This window comes from Bactrocera latifrons, unplaced genomic scaffold, assembly GCF_001853355.1.
Source record: "Bactrocera latifrons isolate USDA-ARS-PBARC rearing strain unplaced genomic scaffold, ASM185335v1 scaffold_41, whole genome shotgun sequence".
NCBI classification, from domain to species: Eukaryota; Metazoa; Arthropoda; class Insecta; order Diptera; family Tephritidae; genus Bactrocera; species Bactrocera latifrons.
Genome location: NW_017537057.1, coordinates 988,043 through 1,001,467, shown reverse-complemented (window position 1 = coordinate 1,001,467; position 13,425 = coordinate 988,043). Strand labels below are relative to the sequence as shown.

The following is a 13,425-nucleotide window of genomic DNA, read 5'->3' as shown; positions in this document are numbered from 1 at the left end:
CTTAGTAGCAAGAATATATCTAAAGAAAACCTAAGCACAAACAGTCTCAGATTTAAATCTCCTTTGCATTTAAATATTCAAATACGAAATATTACTCTAAAAATGTATGATTTTGCGTGTGCGTGTTCTTTTGCCATAAACCGCCCCATCAACTTGCTAATCTCTTCCGCATTCAGTGCAGCAATCACAGCTACCTTTTCTACCGTTTTTCTTTTCGCCGGTTGCCAGCTTAAGTTGACGCAAGCCAAAAGCGTCGGAATAGTAAAAAAACATTTGCCATAATGGGCGTGCGGTAAAGGCTGAGCTTGTGATTTCTTAACTTTTATTTGCTCAGCTAACGTTCGCGGCGGCACTTGTTTGCTGTTGTTTTTTTGTTTGCTCCTTATGTTTCCTTAATATTTTTTTACTTCCCCAACCTTCAAGCAGCAATGGACGCTTAACTAACTCCTTTTATGTTGCGCCTTTCCACCGTGCAAGTTAAAATATCTGCTGTATGTGTATGTGTAATCATATTCCCGTTTTTAATGGCCCTTGCCACATGTGGCACATCACTGTAGCAGCAGCGAATTGCTATGAAATTTGCAACGCTTTTTCAAAAATAAAATCTGGGAGAAAAAGCAATGTGTAAATGTTGGCTTTAGTTGGGTAATACAGTAAATTTATTCATTTCAAATTGTTGAGAAACTAGTGCTTTTGGACCAGTATTGGTTTAACTTTTCTTGGAAAAAACTATTAGCTTTGGTGGAGTGTGCATACTTGACTGAATAAGGAGAACAATAGTACTCACTAAAAGGTAAATTTTGTGACTTCTGGACCACTGCTGAACTATATAATGTAGAACTAGTGAGGCGAGCAATTTTTTTGGTAATTTTTACTGCGTATATTTTATGAAAATAGCATTATTACTGTGGATGAAAGTGTGAATATACGGAAAAAAAAAACAGTTTTATAGGGACGAGTCGAGAAAGAACGATTTTCATAATCAAAATATCCACCAAAATCTTTCGAAAAGACTCGCGAGAGATGTCGAGCTCTCTTGTTATTTCTGTAACACTTTGCCTGACCTGAGTTTCAGCCCTGTATTCTTTACTTTTTTTTAAATATTTTCATCAGTCCAGGACCAGGTAAGTCTTCAACGATCTCTCGGCCGTCTTTGAAGGTGTATTGTCGAAGAGGACTTTTAACTTCGTAAGCTTTTATAGTGGGTTATCATAAACGAATTTGTTCTTTCACTATAGTGCGTCACCTTAATATATTCATGGCAGTACATACAAATATTTTATTTAAACTGTTTTCGTCGTTGCGTTGAAAGCTTAAAAGCATAGGTAGATGCTTACTGCCAATTTTTTTAACCTTACTGCGTTTTGCACGGCATTTCACTTTCTGACTGCGCTTTTGATACCGCGAACAGGGTGTATTAAGTTCGCACAAAGTTTGAAATCTACGGAGACCCTTAAAATTATATATAGATGTGTTTAAAGTGATGAGCTAGGTCGATATAGCTAGCTAGCTAGCTAGTCTGTAATATAGGCGTACCAATCACTCAGTTTTTGAGATATTCACCTGAAGTTTTGAACTCGTCTTTTCCTTTCCAAAAAGCTACTCATTTGTCAGAACTGATGATATCGGRTCACTATAGCWTATAGCTGCCRTACAAACTGAACTATCGGAWTCAAGTTCTTGTATGGGAAACTTTTTATTTTTGCGAGATCTTGTCAAGAAATTTGGTTTGAGGAATTTTTAATAGCAACCCCACCATCTTCGAAGAAAACTTTTAGATCGGCCAACTATAGCCTTTAGTTGCCATACAAATTGAACTATCGGAATCAAGTCCTTGTATGGAAAACTCTTTTATTTGAMGAGATATCTCTTCAAAATTTGACATTAGTCAAATGCCAAAACACAGGTGAAACTTCTGAAGAAATTGTTAAGATCGSACAACTATAGCATATAGCTGCCATACAWAYCAACCGAATAAATACAAATTCTCATTCATTCATTTTGTTTGTGAAGGGTATTCTAGCTTCGGTGCAAMGTTTTTTCTTGTTTCATACRTACACTCATACATACATACATACTTTCATGCATATATACACATATATGAAAAAAAGTTTCATATTTTTGTRTTTCCGTTTGTGCGTTACTCACCTTGTTTTCGGGAGACACGCAGCGCAGTTGCTAAAGCGCAACGTTATGAATTTTTAATATGCTTTTATGACAACTTAGTTTTGTTGTTGTTCACGTGAATAATGTACGTGCAAATTTTTTACTTTGAAACAGACCGAAATTGGTAATTGTGCGGGATTGGCGAATTAAGGCAACGATTCGAGTAACTGCACGAGTTGGCTGCTGCTTGTTGTTGTTGTTGTTGCTGAGAGTTTATTAAAATTCAAAATGCGCGCACACCGATAATGGCAGGAAACGAAAGGAGATATACGCACATATACCGCTTTAGATGAACTCAACTGCCTACTTTCAATTATTTCATACCGCCTACTGTTATTTTACCGACTTTTGTTGTAAGCCACAGAGTCAACGATAATATTCAATAACAACTCCAGGAGTAGCTTTCTTTCATTTTCTTGGCAGCAATAATTTTGTCTCATTCGCGGGGCCTCAAATTCTATTTATCACATTTTTCAACACGGTTTTCATTACAGTGGCGCTCATTGATACCCTAAAACATTTTGACAACTTGACGTGCCACACGTGAGCACAAAATGTATTGCTTGCTCTTTTATGTTTCGCAATCAAACATTTTTTTCCCAACACACACGCACACGCACTCACGTGCACTTGGCAAACACGCATACAATTGATTTGATTATAAAATATTTGGCAAAATTTGCACGAAACTGTCAATTTTCAATTTGACTCGATTGCGCGCCGAGTGCTCACGTATTTGCATTCTCCCACGCACACGCCTGCATAACGGTACTTTAACTAATACYCTAAGAGCAGCAGGAGTTTTTGCTGCACGTTCACTATTTACMACACGCAACAAGGTCTTTTATTGTGTTTGCATTTGCATTTGCTTTTGCTCCTGTGCGCATTTATCGCGTTACGTCGCAGTTCTCCTAYTTTTCTCATCAAATGTCAGCTCATCAAGTTTTGCTGTCAACACATGCAGCCGTGTATAAATTCGATAGTTATTGTTGTTGTTGTGGAAAGGGTTTTGTGACTTTGATTCGCGTATTTATGTGCTATAACTTCAGGGACTGGGTAAGTGCGGAACTATCGCACCATCTGTTCCAAAAATCTATTTTGGGCATCAGAGAGGGGAATCCCATATAAAAGTAAGAGATTATTCCGATATAGACTATTGTATATACTAATATATATACTAATAAGTATGCCCATTCCTCAGATATATTTCCTGCGAAGTAATACCTAACGGCGGTCTTGCAAGTCCAAATACAAGCTAAAGTAGCGGGAGTTAAGAGTCCATTAAAGTTAGATAATGCTAATTGTACGTGCGTAACAGCAGTATCTTTGGAAGATTTCCCTTCGAAACCCTTAGATTTTCCTTTGAATATTTGACTCTTTCAAGATATTATAACGCTCTTCAGTATTAAAATGTTAGGTATAGTACTACCATACATACTATATAGAACATGTTTCAATAGTACTATCATAAAGTTCTCTAGTATGATATCTTAACAACTCAAGAACCACGATTGAAGCATTCATACATTTAATTTTCTCTCGCCATCCCGCTTTTTTTACTTCTCACAMAATTTTTAGTCTTGTATCTTCTTGATAATTTCTTCCTTTGCTGATCATACATCGATGAGCTGGCTTATAGTTCGTTTGTAAGCGAGTAGTTGGTCTGTRGTCCTCTTTTGTTCTATGACTTTTGGATCACTTGTGAGCTCAGTAAGCGTTGGCAAATAACTAGAACTCGTGTGACTGCGAGATCCTTCTGTCCTAGAAGAAACTGTAAGATGTTCTCAGACTTAAACTTGTTTGAGTGCTTGGTTTCAGCGAAACCGCTGGAATTTACAAAGTCGCTGAGCTTGATTGAGAGGTCTGGCACTATTATCCCGATTAGATCTAATTTTAAACAAGTCCGTGCTGGAGTTTTGCTCAACCCGTCAGCTCTGTAAGCTTAACAACCAGAAGTTGTGGGACCATGAGATCCTTCTGGGTGAGAGAGAACTGTAAGAGGTCCTCTGAATTAAATTTATTTGGATGCCCGGTCACCAGGGAGTCGTCAGTGCCAAMACCAATGAGCTTGTTAAGGATCTAAGTCATATTTACCCAGAATTTATCACCCGATTTAAAAGAGAGTCGACGTGCTGTTTTATTTGCGCTCTTCCGCTGGACGTTTAGAGCAACCATGGGTTTCATAAGAGAGGGTTTTGTCGCCTAACAAAGACGGCTTGTACCGCTGCGATATACTTTTGGAACAAAATAAACCGCAAAAGGTCTGCTGAATTACTTCCTCTTAGGTAAGTCAATCTCTTGTGGAATATTTGATTAGATCCTGTCCAGAAGGCTGTATAAGGCAAGCCAAAGTGAATTCCTCAAGATATTTTCTCCTCTGCATTATAACTCAAGACTGAGGTTGATATACTACGGTGGATACATTTTCGACAAACCCTGCGAAGAACTTGAAATTAATATTAACCGCCTAARGAACTTTGTAGTAAGCTTAAAAMGCTTCGTCGATTTATGAAAATCTGATGATCCATGATTCATTCTTAGGAGCTCCTGGGCAAMAACTTTTACAGCCATTCATGTGAGATCCAGCGTAACCTTTATCGCGAAAATCAATCCTACGACCTAATGCAACCTAGCGGCCTTGCTCTTTATGTCTCTTAATGAAAATCGTTGAGCTTACTTTAAGATGACATCCCACTGTGACACCAACTGTGACACCAACTTAGGGAAATTATGCATATATATCTACTCGCATGCTATAAAAACTCAAGGAGTACTATCAAACACAGACAGCGCCAGCAAGTGATGTGCTGAAGTTGACGSTAACGAGTCAATAAGTAAACCAGAGCACTCCATACATGGCGCGACGCTTAGAACTATGCTAAACTATGCGCCATGCGACTGCATTTTGCGCCAAAATTTACACATTTCCACCGCTATTATTACCCGAGGCAGCGGAAGTAAGTGAATAATGCAAAAAAAAAAAAAAAAAAAAAAAAAATGAGATAGCAAGAGAGGTGAAAATATGGTGTGGAATTGCCTGGAGGTTGCGTTTTTTCTTTCAACTGAAGTGTCGACTAAGACTGCTAAGCTGTTTTGACTATTTTTACAAAGTAAGTCTGCATATAATTCATAATTTCGCTTTGCTGCAACTTTTTTGAACAATTGTGCATTTAATATTCGACCGCTGGTGGACTGAGGATTGTAGCGCATACGAAAAAAGAGCATATTTCATGTGAAGATATCGAAGAAAAATTATTTTAAAGTAATATTTATGTAGCAATTAAAATTTAAGCATACTTTTAGGCACGCAATACCSAAAATTACCAATTCGCAATTTCATTTCATATTTGATCATCCATATCTCCTAAGAAATTGCTCTTTGGCACCTAAAACTATGGAAGSAAATCTTATTTTTTTCTAATCCCTCCACAAAGCTTTCTTGCAACATGCCAACTAAGACAATTTCTATTCCCAAAATCCCCAAAATAGTTAAGGCGACAATGTTTTGTTGATGACACTAACGCTTAGAGCCATTTGTCGCAACAAACTATCAATTTGTGTGTGTGTGTGTGTGGCTTCGTATGTGTATCTATTGGTGCGCTCTCGTGAACTTGTGATTTCACATGAATGATGCATGGGATTGTTAGTGTGGCGGTGCCTTGTAGCCAGCAGCGACCAGAAGGTTAATTGCAACACATTTTATGGTCAACAGCAATCATAGAGAGTAGCATATTTTAAGGTGTACGAGCATTTCGAGCATTCACACTGCCGAAACAAACACACATACAGTTGGGGGCTGTGTGCTTGTTTGCTGAAACATTGTGAACATTTTCTTATGGGCGTTTGCTAAGCAACGCCCTCAGGGGATGTTAATTTAGATGTCTTCCCAAACTCAAGCGTCCTTAAAAGTATCCGCACCTACACACATATGTGTCGCCACAAACACACACGTCTAAGTAAGCGCTAGTGCGCTCTAGGTTGTGCGTCTATGCTCCGTTGCGCTTTAACCTCAATTTTGATTAACAATGTCTGCCAAATGGAGTTGTCAACAAGCGGCAGAGCGTAAAACGAAGGTAGATGACGCCGAGCAGCTCTCGAACAGTGAAGCAATGCACATCAATTGCCGGTAATCAAAGTAGGCGAGCCCAGGCAGCAGCGGCAGCAATTGCCGTGTTTGTTTAGTATGTTCACTCTGACGAGGAGGTGAAACATTACAGTTATAACAAATTGAGAGGATTTTGAAAAATTACAGCTACTTTGTATGCTTACATTAGCAGCTGAGCCAAGGAGTGACTTTCATTGTATAAGTTCGCACAGGCAGTCATCGCGACAGTAGAGAGCAAATATCTGGAATTTTAGATCGAACGAAAACTTTCAAATTTTTTTACTCATTGTTAAGGTCAAGCATTCAAGTATGTAAATGTAAAAAAGAAAGACGTTAAGTTCATTACAAAAAAGTTGGCATACAACAACAGAGACTCATTCCGAGTTCCAGCCTAACTGAGGGCTCTTTAAACTTAAGTCAGTCTCGAACAGAGCGGAGTCACTGCAGGTTTCAAAATCCATATCGTCGTCTTCTTTTGAAACCATCTCCTCCGTTTTAGCTTCTTTTTCAGCCGCAATAGCTGTAGTAGAGGTACCAGCAGCAGCCACAATTTTTGGAAACATACGGAGCTAAATAATTATTMCCTAAAGGAGGCCAGCTTCTTCAACAAGTTATGATAGCTAATATAATGATGAGAGCTAAAGCCGGCAGCTTTCCTTACGAAATATAAAGGTAGGAGCTTAGGTAGCAGCTTAGCAAATGCTGGTACGTCCACTGGAGCTACAGCTAAGATTTTCTCCAGTAAAGCCAAAAATTATGTTACTGTTCCTATATCTGCTAAAGAATAACTTATCTTTAAGGTCGATAACCCTGAAAAAGCAATGTATGAGTAGAAGCAAGGTACTGCCTATCTTCTTAGAAAGATACAGCTACCAACCAATAAGTAGTATATGAATGAGCTATTGGAATCTTGGAATCCATTGGTTCGACGAAAGCTGYTCTATCCAACTATTAGATGGTAAAACTTTGAGAGAAGGAACAGCTTTTAAGCATAATAACTGATTAAARAGTTTCAAGGAATCGGAAATAGTTGGACAATATTCCACAAAACGAAACTAGACAAGAAATGCTTTGAAAGTTTATAAGCATTACTGAGAATAAACATTTTATCGACATTTAGATTATAAAGTTAAAATTATCTTTCCTGTCGCACTTAACAAATGTGAATGTTTTTATTTTTTTTTATTTTGCTTGGTACTCTGAAAACTTGGTTGATAGTCATTTCTATGAATGGTTGGAGAGCCTTTTATAAGCTCTTAATTGTGACGGGAAGGTCCACCGCCTAATGGTTTACTATTTACTTTTTATTACCAGATAGAAATATTTGTAACCCGTTTCCAACGACCTCAAAAATTTTTTCGTCTTTGCGGATTTTGTAAGAAATTGTATATATATATTTTTTGTTTTCACGATGATTATTGACGAGAAATATTTTTAAGTGGATATGGCTGGAGTTTTCCAAAAATCGATATTTTATTTTATTTTCTTAATGTACATATACATACATATATGTATATAAGAATAAATAGAGAAAATTTCATATTGTTCCGGTGAATATTTTCGAAGTTACATGTAAATTTGAAAAGTCGTTTCAGAGTGCTTGAAGTACAAGGCCAAACATTAAGCAGGTATTTCTCAAATTGGTATTTTCAAAGTCGATGATACGAGAACGGCTAAACCGATTAGTCTCAAACACGAACTTTTTGAAAATATTTTTCAATAATTAATCGAACGTTTTTTCTCACGGATGACAATTATATTAATTGGAAATTTTGGTGAAAAATTGATATTCTGTTATTTCTTCGGTAAATTACTAGATACAACATTACTTAAACGAAATCTGTTTTGTTTTTTAATTTGAGAGGAYACAGTTCAGAGATATGGTGGTCACCGCAAACGTCTTTTTGAGAGAAGCTCTCGGAGATCAGCTGTTGTTCCTTTATATGGAATATTTTGACAAATACTAAATCTTAGAATACAGTTAAAAAAAATACCACAATATGAATACACACTTCAGCATCRTTCAAASTAAAAGTTKTCTTTGAAAAAATCCTGGAAAACCGCTTTCCTTTTGACTGTATATAACTCCTTAAACSCTTAATTTAATCTAAAAATTATATAGACCATTTTTGTGAAGCAGAATATTTCCTACAAGACTCTGAGCACTTGATATCTAAGATGATGTTTTTTCATTAAATTATATAATTACAACTTAACTGAAATAGTCAAACTTCAATGAAAAATATATCTTTGAAACCATAGAAGTTTATTTTGTAGAGCATTAAATTTCCTATAAAACGAAATAGTGTTGGAAACGAGATACATATTTTTCAAAACAAAAATCAAAAAACAAAAAAAAAAAAACAAAAAATTGACCAATTTTTCAGGTTTTGAGGCACCCTAGAGAACATATGTATATAGTTATGATAAGAACAAGCACATAAGCGTTTTTTAAATATTACATAAATATTACATACATATATAAAAATTTCAGGAGTAGTGTACCCTCTGCTCACACATACATATGTACGTATTTTTTTTTGTGTATTCAATCCTACCTACACGAGGATCCTTTAAAGGAGATATCCGAATTTAAAACACAAAATTRTACTACTAATACATTTATTGATATGTGTTGTACATACAATAACTTATTGGTACATTTTAAAAGAACATTGAGTATAAGGCCGAAAAAATGTGATGGCAAATGACTAAAATAATGAAATATTTAAATGAATTGAAATTTTTCCTGGCAAAATGAGCAATGTGAATCTAACTTAATATCACATTCATTATACATGAATACGAGTAAATAACAAATATGAGGGCAATCTAATATATTATTTCGATCAGTTGAAAACTTTTAATTTGACATTATTTTTTACTGTCACATCATCTCAAAAAATTTTGAAAGTTTTATTTTTCAATTATGCCTTTATATACGCACATTACTCGTTGAACATTTCCTATAATCTACAAAAATCAAAAAAAAAAAAAACAAAAAAAAAATAAAAGTATTTTGTCGCGGTTGCCCTTACACTGTTGTATCGAATACAACACGATAACTTTGTTGCAGCTTTTACATGTAAAATTTTTGCCAACAGCGCGTGTAGAAGAATGGCGAATCGAACACCGCTTTTATTACATTTATTGAACATGTGTATTTTACTGAAGAAGCTGCATAACAACAATGTATATACAAGTAGAAGCTTTTCTAGTAGTGTATTTTAGCGATTGGTGGGCTCTGCCAGTCTGTGATTAGCGGCAGTTTTTTGTTCATTTTGCTATTGCTGTAAAGACTTTCATAGCTTTGTGGATGTATTAGCTGGTTTTTCATATTAAACTGCTGAATTTGCGTCCAATTATTAGTTTTCACTTGCAATTGCTCCATGGGCCCAACAACCGAACGTTTTTTATCTTGCATTTTACCTTTTTTGTTGCGATATTTTTGCAGCATAAAGGTGGGCAGATCGACGAGCAGAAAGTAGGCCAACTCCATRGTGCTTATTAGCGAGCAGCCGAGAAAGAGCCCAGCAATGCCACCAAAGGCGACTGAAAGCAGCAAATTAAAGCAAATTTACAGTTTAAGCAAGCAAAGAGAGAGAGAGAGAGAGAGCTCCGCCAACAACTCACCCATCAAGTCCACCCAACCGAATATTAAACTTGTGCGATAAACCATCATTGTCTCGAAACGGAAATGTACATCCAAGAAGATATATGAGTGATTGTCGTGCATTTCCGGCGGTAGAAATGATGGACGCGCATCCGACACATAGTTGAGCGAGTAACAGTTGCGGAAACACTCACAAACCATGCCCTCGTGATAGTTGTGCACATATAATTCCTCCTCCGCGCGGTGAGAATACAGAAAGTGTTCTGCAAATATGAAGGTGGTGTGAGAGAGAAGTCGGGAGTAGAAGAGGACGGGCAAATTGAGAATGGAAGAGGGAGCATGATTAAGTGGAGCTGTTAATGTAGCGTATTACCATTATTCTGCGCCAAACACACCAAGTCCTTTGCGCGGCAGGTAGGGTAGGGTCCTGAAAATACAAGTAAAGTCTTGTCTTAAGTAGGGAATTTACAACAAAGTGAGAGTGATATACACATAATGAGTATGAGTGAGTGCGTGTTTTATTGATGTTAAATTGACGAGCGACTGAGTGGCGCTCTTGATAGCTCGTACGTGCTTACCAGGTGGAAATAGCAGATCCATTGTGCAATTGCAAAATTTCACCAAGTACTGTTGATGGCACTCCGATTGGCAATTTTCAATCATATAAACGTAACCTTGAAGTGTGCGAACATTTCTAGCGCCCTCTTCGTCCTTTTGTGTGGTAGAAAATCGAATGAAAGAAAATAATCTTTAAGGCAAGAATTTCAGTATCGCTGGAATTAAAGTATTTAGTGTGTCTCTCTATATTTTTTTAAATTTCGTCTTAATACAATCCATAAAACTGAGAGTAAGGTATGGAATTTTGTGACTCAAGCAAATATCTCTTTGAATCTACATTACACGGAATAATGCTGCCTATCTACCAAAAAACCAAGAACAAGATGATATAGCTCTTACTTCGATATGATCTGATTTATTGAGCTTTCCGAAAATCTTTTTGAAGCACCTTATATTCCATTAACTTCACAAATTTGCTATCATCATTCTGTTAGAACCCTCAGAGCTGATGTAGTAACTGATGCTCATAGCACACTAAGATTATGGAGGGAAGACTTTTTCAGCTTAATGGCAGTGAAATCATAACATCAGGAGACTGTGAACCCAATTCCCATCTGCTCCACCTCTTCATCGATTTCAAAGCTGCTTTTGACAGCACGAAAAGTAGTTGCCTTTATGCAGCGATGTCTGAAAGATGACCAAGCAAAATTAATACGACTTTGTAAACGAACGTTGACCAATACCAAAATCTAAGTCAGAACCGGGAAGGACTTCTCTGAGGCGTTCGATGCCAACCGAAGTTGCAGACAAGCCGACTCCCTTTTGTGCGACTTCTTTCATCTACACTTTGCAGAACTAAATAGGGAGGTACTTTTAGAAGAACATACAACTTATGCCCATGATATCGATATCAATGGCCTTAACAACCGTCAAAAACAGTGACGTTAGTTCTGCTTTCTGCAGAATGGATAAGGAATCGAATCACTTATGACTAGGCTCCCATGACAGTCATAACTCCGAATTAGTAAATAAGTTCGTCTATCTTGGAACCAGTATTAAGACTAACAACAATGTCAGCTTCGAAATGCAAAGCAAAATGTCTTTTGCCAACAGGTGCTACCTCGGACTGAGTAGGCAATGGAGAGGTAAATGCCTCTCTCGGCGAATAACAACCAAACTCTAAAAGTATATCATTATTCTCGTCCTGATATATGGTGCAGTGGCATGGACGATGACAACATATGTAAGTCGATGTTACGAGTTTTCAAGAGAAAGGTTCTGCGCAATATTTACGGTCCTTCGCGAATATCGCATTCGATGAAACGATGAGCTATATGATATATACGACGACATTGACATAGTTCGGTGAATTAAAATACAGCGGCTACGTTGACTAGGTAAGGTCGTCGAATGAACGAAACTACTCCAGCTCAGAAAGTATTCGACACTGTACCCACCGGGGGAAGCCGAAGAGGAAGACCTCTACTCTGTTGGAAAGACCAGACGGGGAAGGACCTGGCTTCGCTTGCAATTTCCAATTGGCCCACGTTGCGACAGAAGAAACGATTGGCACGCGGTTGCTAACTCTAGTATAATCGCGTAAGCGGTTTCGATGCCAGTAAAGAAGAAAAATACTTATGGGCCTTCTTACGAGTGCTGCATAGACAATGGGGTCAAAATGGGGTTTCTAAAGAAAAAGTAATTATTTAGTTATCTAGGAATGGGTTTCTACATAAGCAAAGTTACTGTCACATAGAATTTTATATAAGCAAATTTACCAAAGCTTTTCCTAGAATTTACTTACATCGAAAATGCACTCTCTCAACTTAGAACCCAGTCCACGAGTATTATTGTCATAGAAATATACTACCGGCTCCACTTCTATCATTGTGTGTGTATTTTCCGGTATGTTCATTGGATCCATATGCCACACGTTTGGTTCCACGATCATAACCTAAAAAAACTTTACTAATTATTTCCGTATCTATTGAAATGAAAGCATTACTCCACCTACTTTTACACCTTTCTCGTTGGTGCTTCTCGGATACTGTTTCTCTGCATTGACATCTACGCGCACCATAAGGCCACTACCCGGACCGGCGGCGCCTGTATGCCAAGGCCACAGCGGATCAACCTTTTGCCGCTGTCGTCCCTCATCCGTTTCCAAAGTGTTGAAAGCCCAACAGAGACCATTTTTGCTGCGTCGCAAAGAGAAGATGTCACAACAGTTCATAGGGAAGTGATTCCAAATACATTCACTCAATAATTCTTCGCAACGCCAAGTCATAAATATCATTACTTCAGTAAAGTTGACGTAGTTCAGCGCATCAAGAGATATGTTTTGGAATTTCAAAAAACTCTCAAAGCCGGCAAAGTGTATACCATCAAAACTGCCAATAACACGCTCAAAGAGTTCTTGATTTTCCGGTGTCGTATCGGGCTCGAGATAACGACGCTTGGCCTCTTCCAGTCTTTCCCAATTCAGTTGGTTCATATTGCAAATGGCCACTACCGGAAAGCTGATGTGATAGATGGGATAGCGAGTGCTATCCACTACAGTTTCTAAACGGCCTTCGCTGAAACGATCAGAGAGTAAGTGACTGACATATATAGCGCCAAGTAGGGCAAGCATGACGGTGAGGAACCAGACGAAGCTGTGGTGTGAGAAATTATAGGAAGGGATTGTAAATGAATTTGAGTACCTGTCTTCTACAACTTACCGTTCATACTTTCCGGCACTCCTGCTGAACAACCGATTGACGCCATGTATTGTGGTGCTCTGGCCAAAGCGGAAGGCCAGCTCCCAGGCGGAGGCGCTGATTTCGCCGGCCGTGCGTCGTATACTCTTCCAGGAGGGCAGTTGTATTATCATGCGCGGTTTCTGCGGCAATGGTGTATGCCTCGCCGAGTAGGACAGCTGCAGCGCGTTAGCTTGTGACGCTTGAAAGCGTGCTGGATAAACCATTTTTCCGTTGTTGTTTGG

General features: G+C 37.9%; 1 protein-coding gene across 1 annotated transcript; it reads right to left on the bottom strand.

Moving 5' to 3' along the window:
• Window positions 1-9,485: 9,485 nt before the first annotated feature.
• Window positions 9,486-13,407, bottom strand: LOC108972563 (pickpocket protein 19-like). The gene is made up of 7 exons (XM_018939196.1): window positions 13,163-13,407; window positions 12,457-13,096; window positions 12,247-12,396; window positions 10,463-10,595; window positions 10,258-10,311; window positions 9,905-10,147; window positions 9,486-9,823 (listed from the first exon to the last, which is right to left on the bottom strand). Exons 1-7 carry the CDS (start codon window positions 13,405-13,407, stop codon window positions 9,486-9,488), a joined length of 1,803 nt encoding a protein of 600 aa, XP_018794741.1.
• Between the last annotated feature and the right edge of the window lie 18 nt (window positions 13,408-13,425).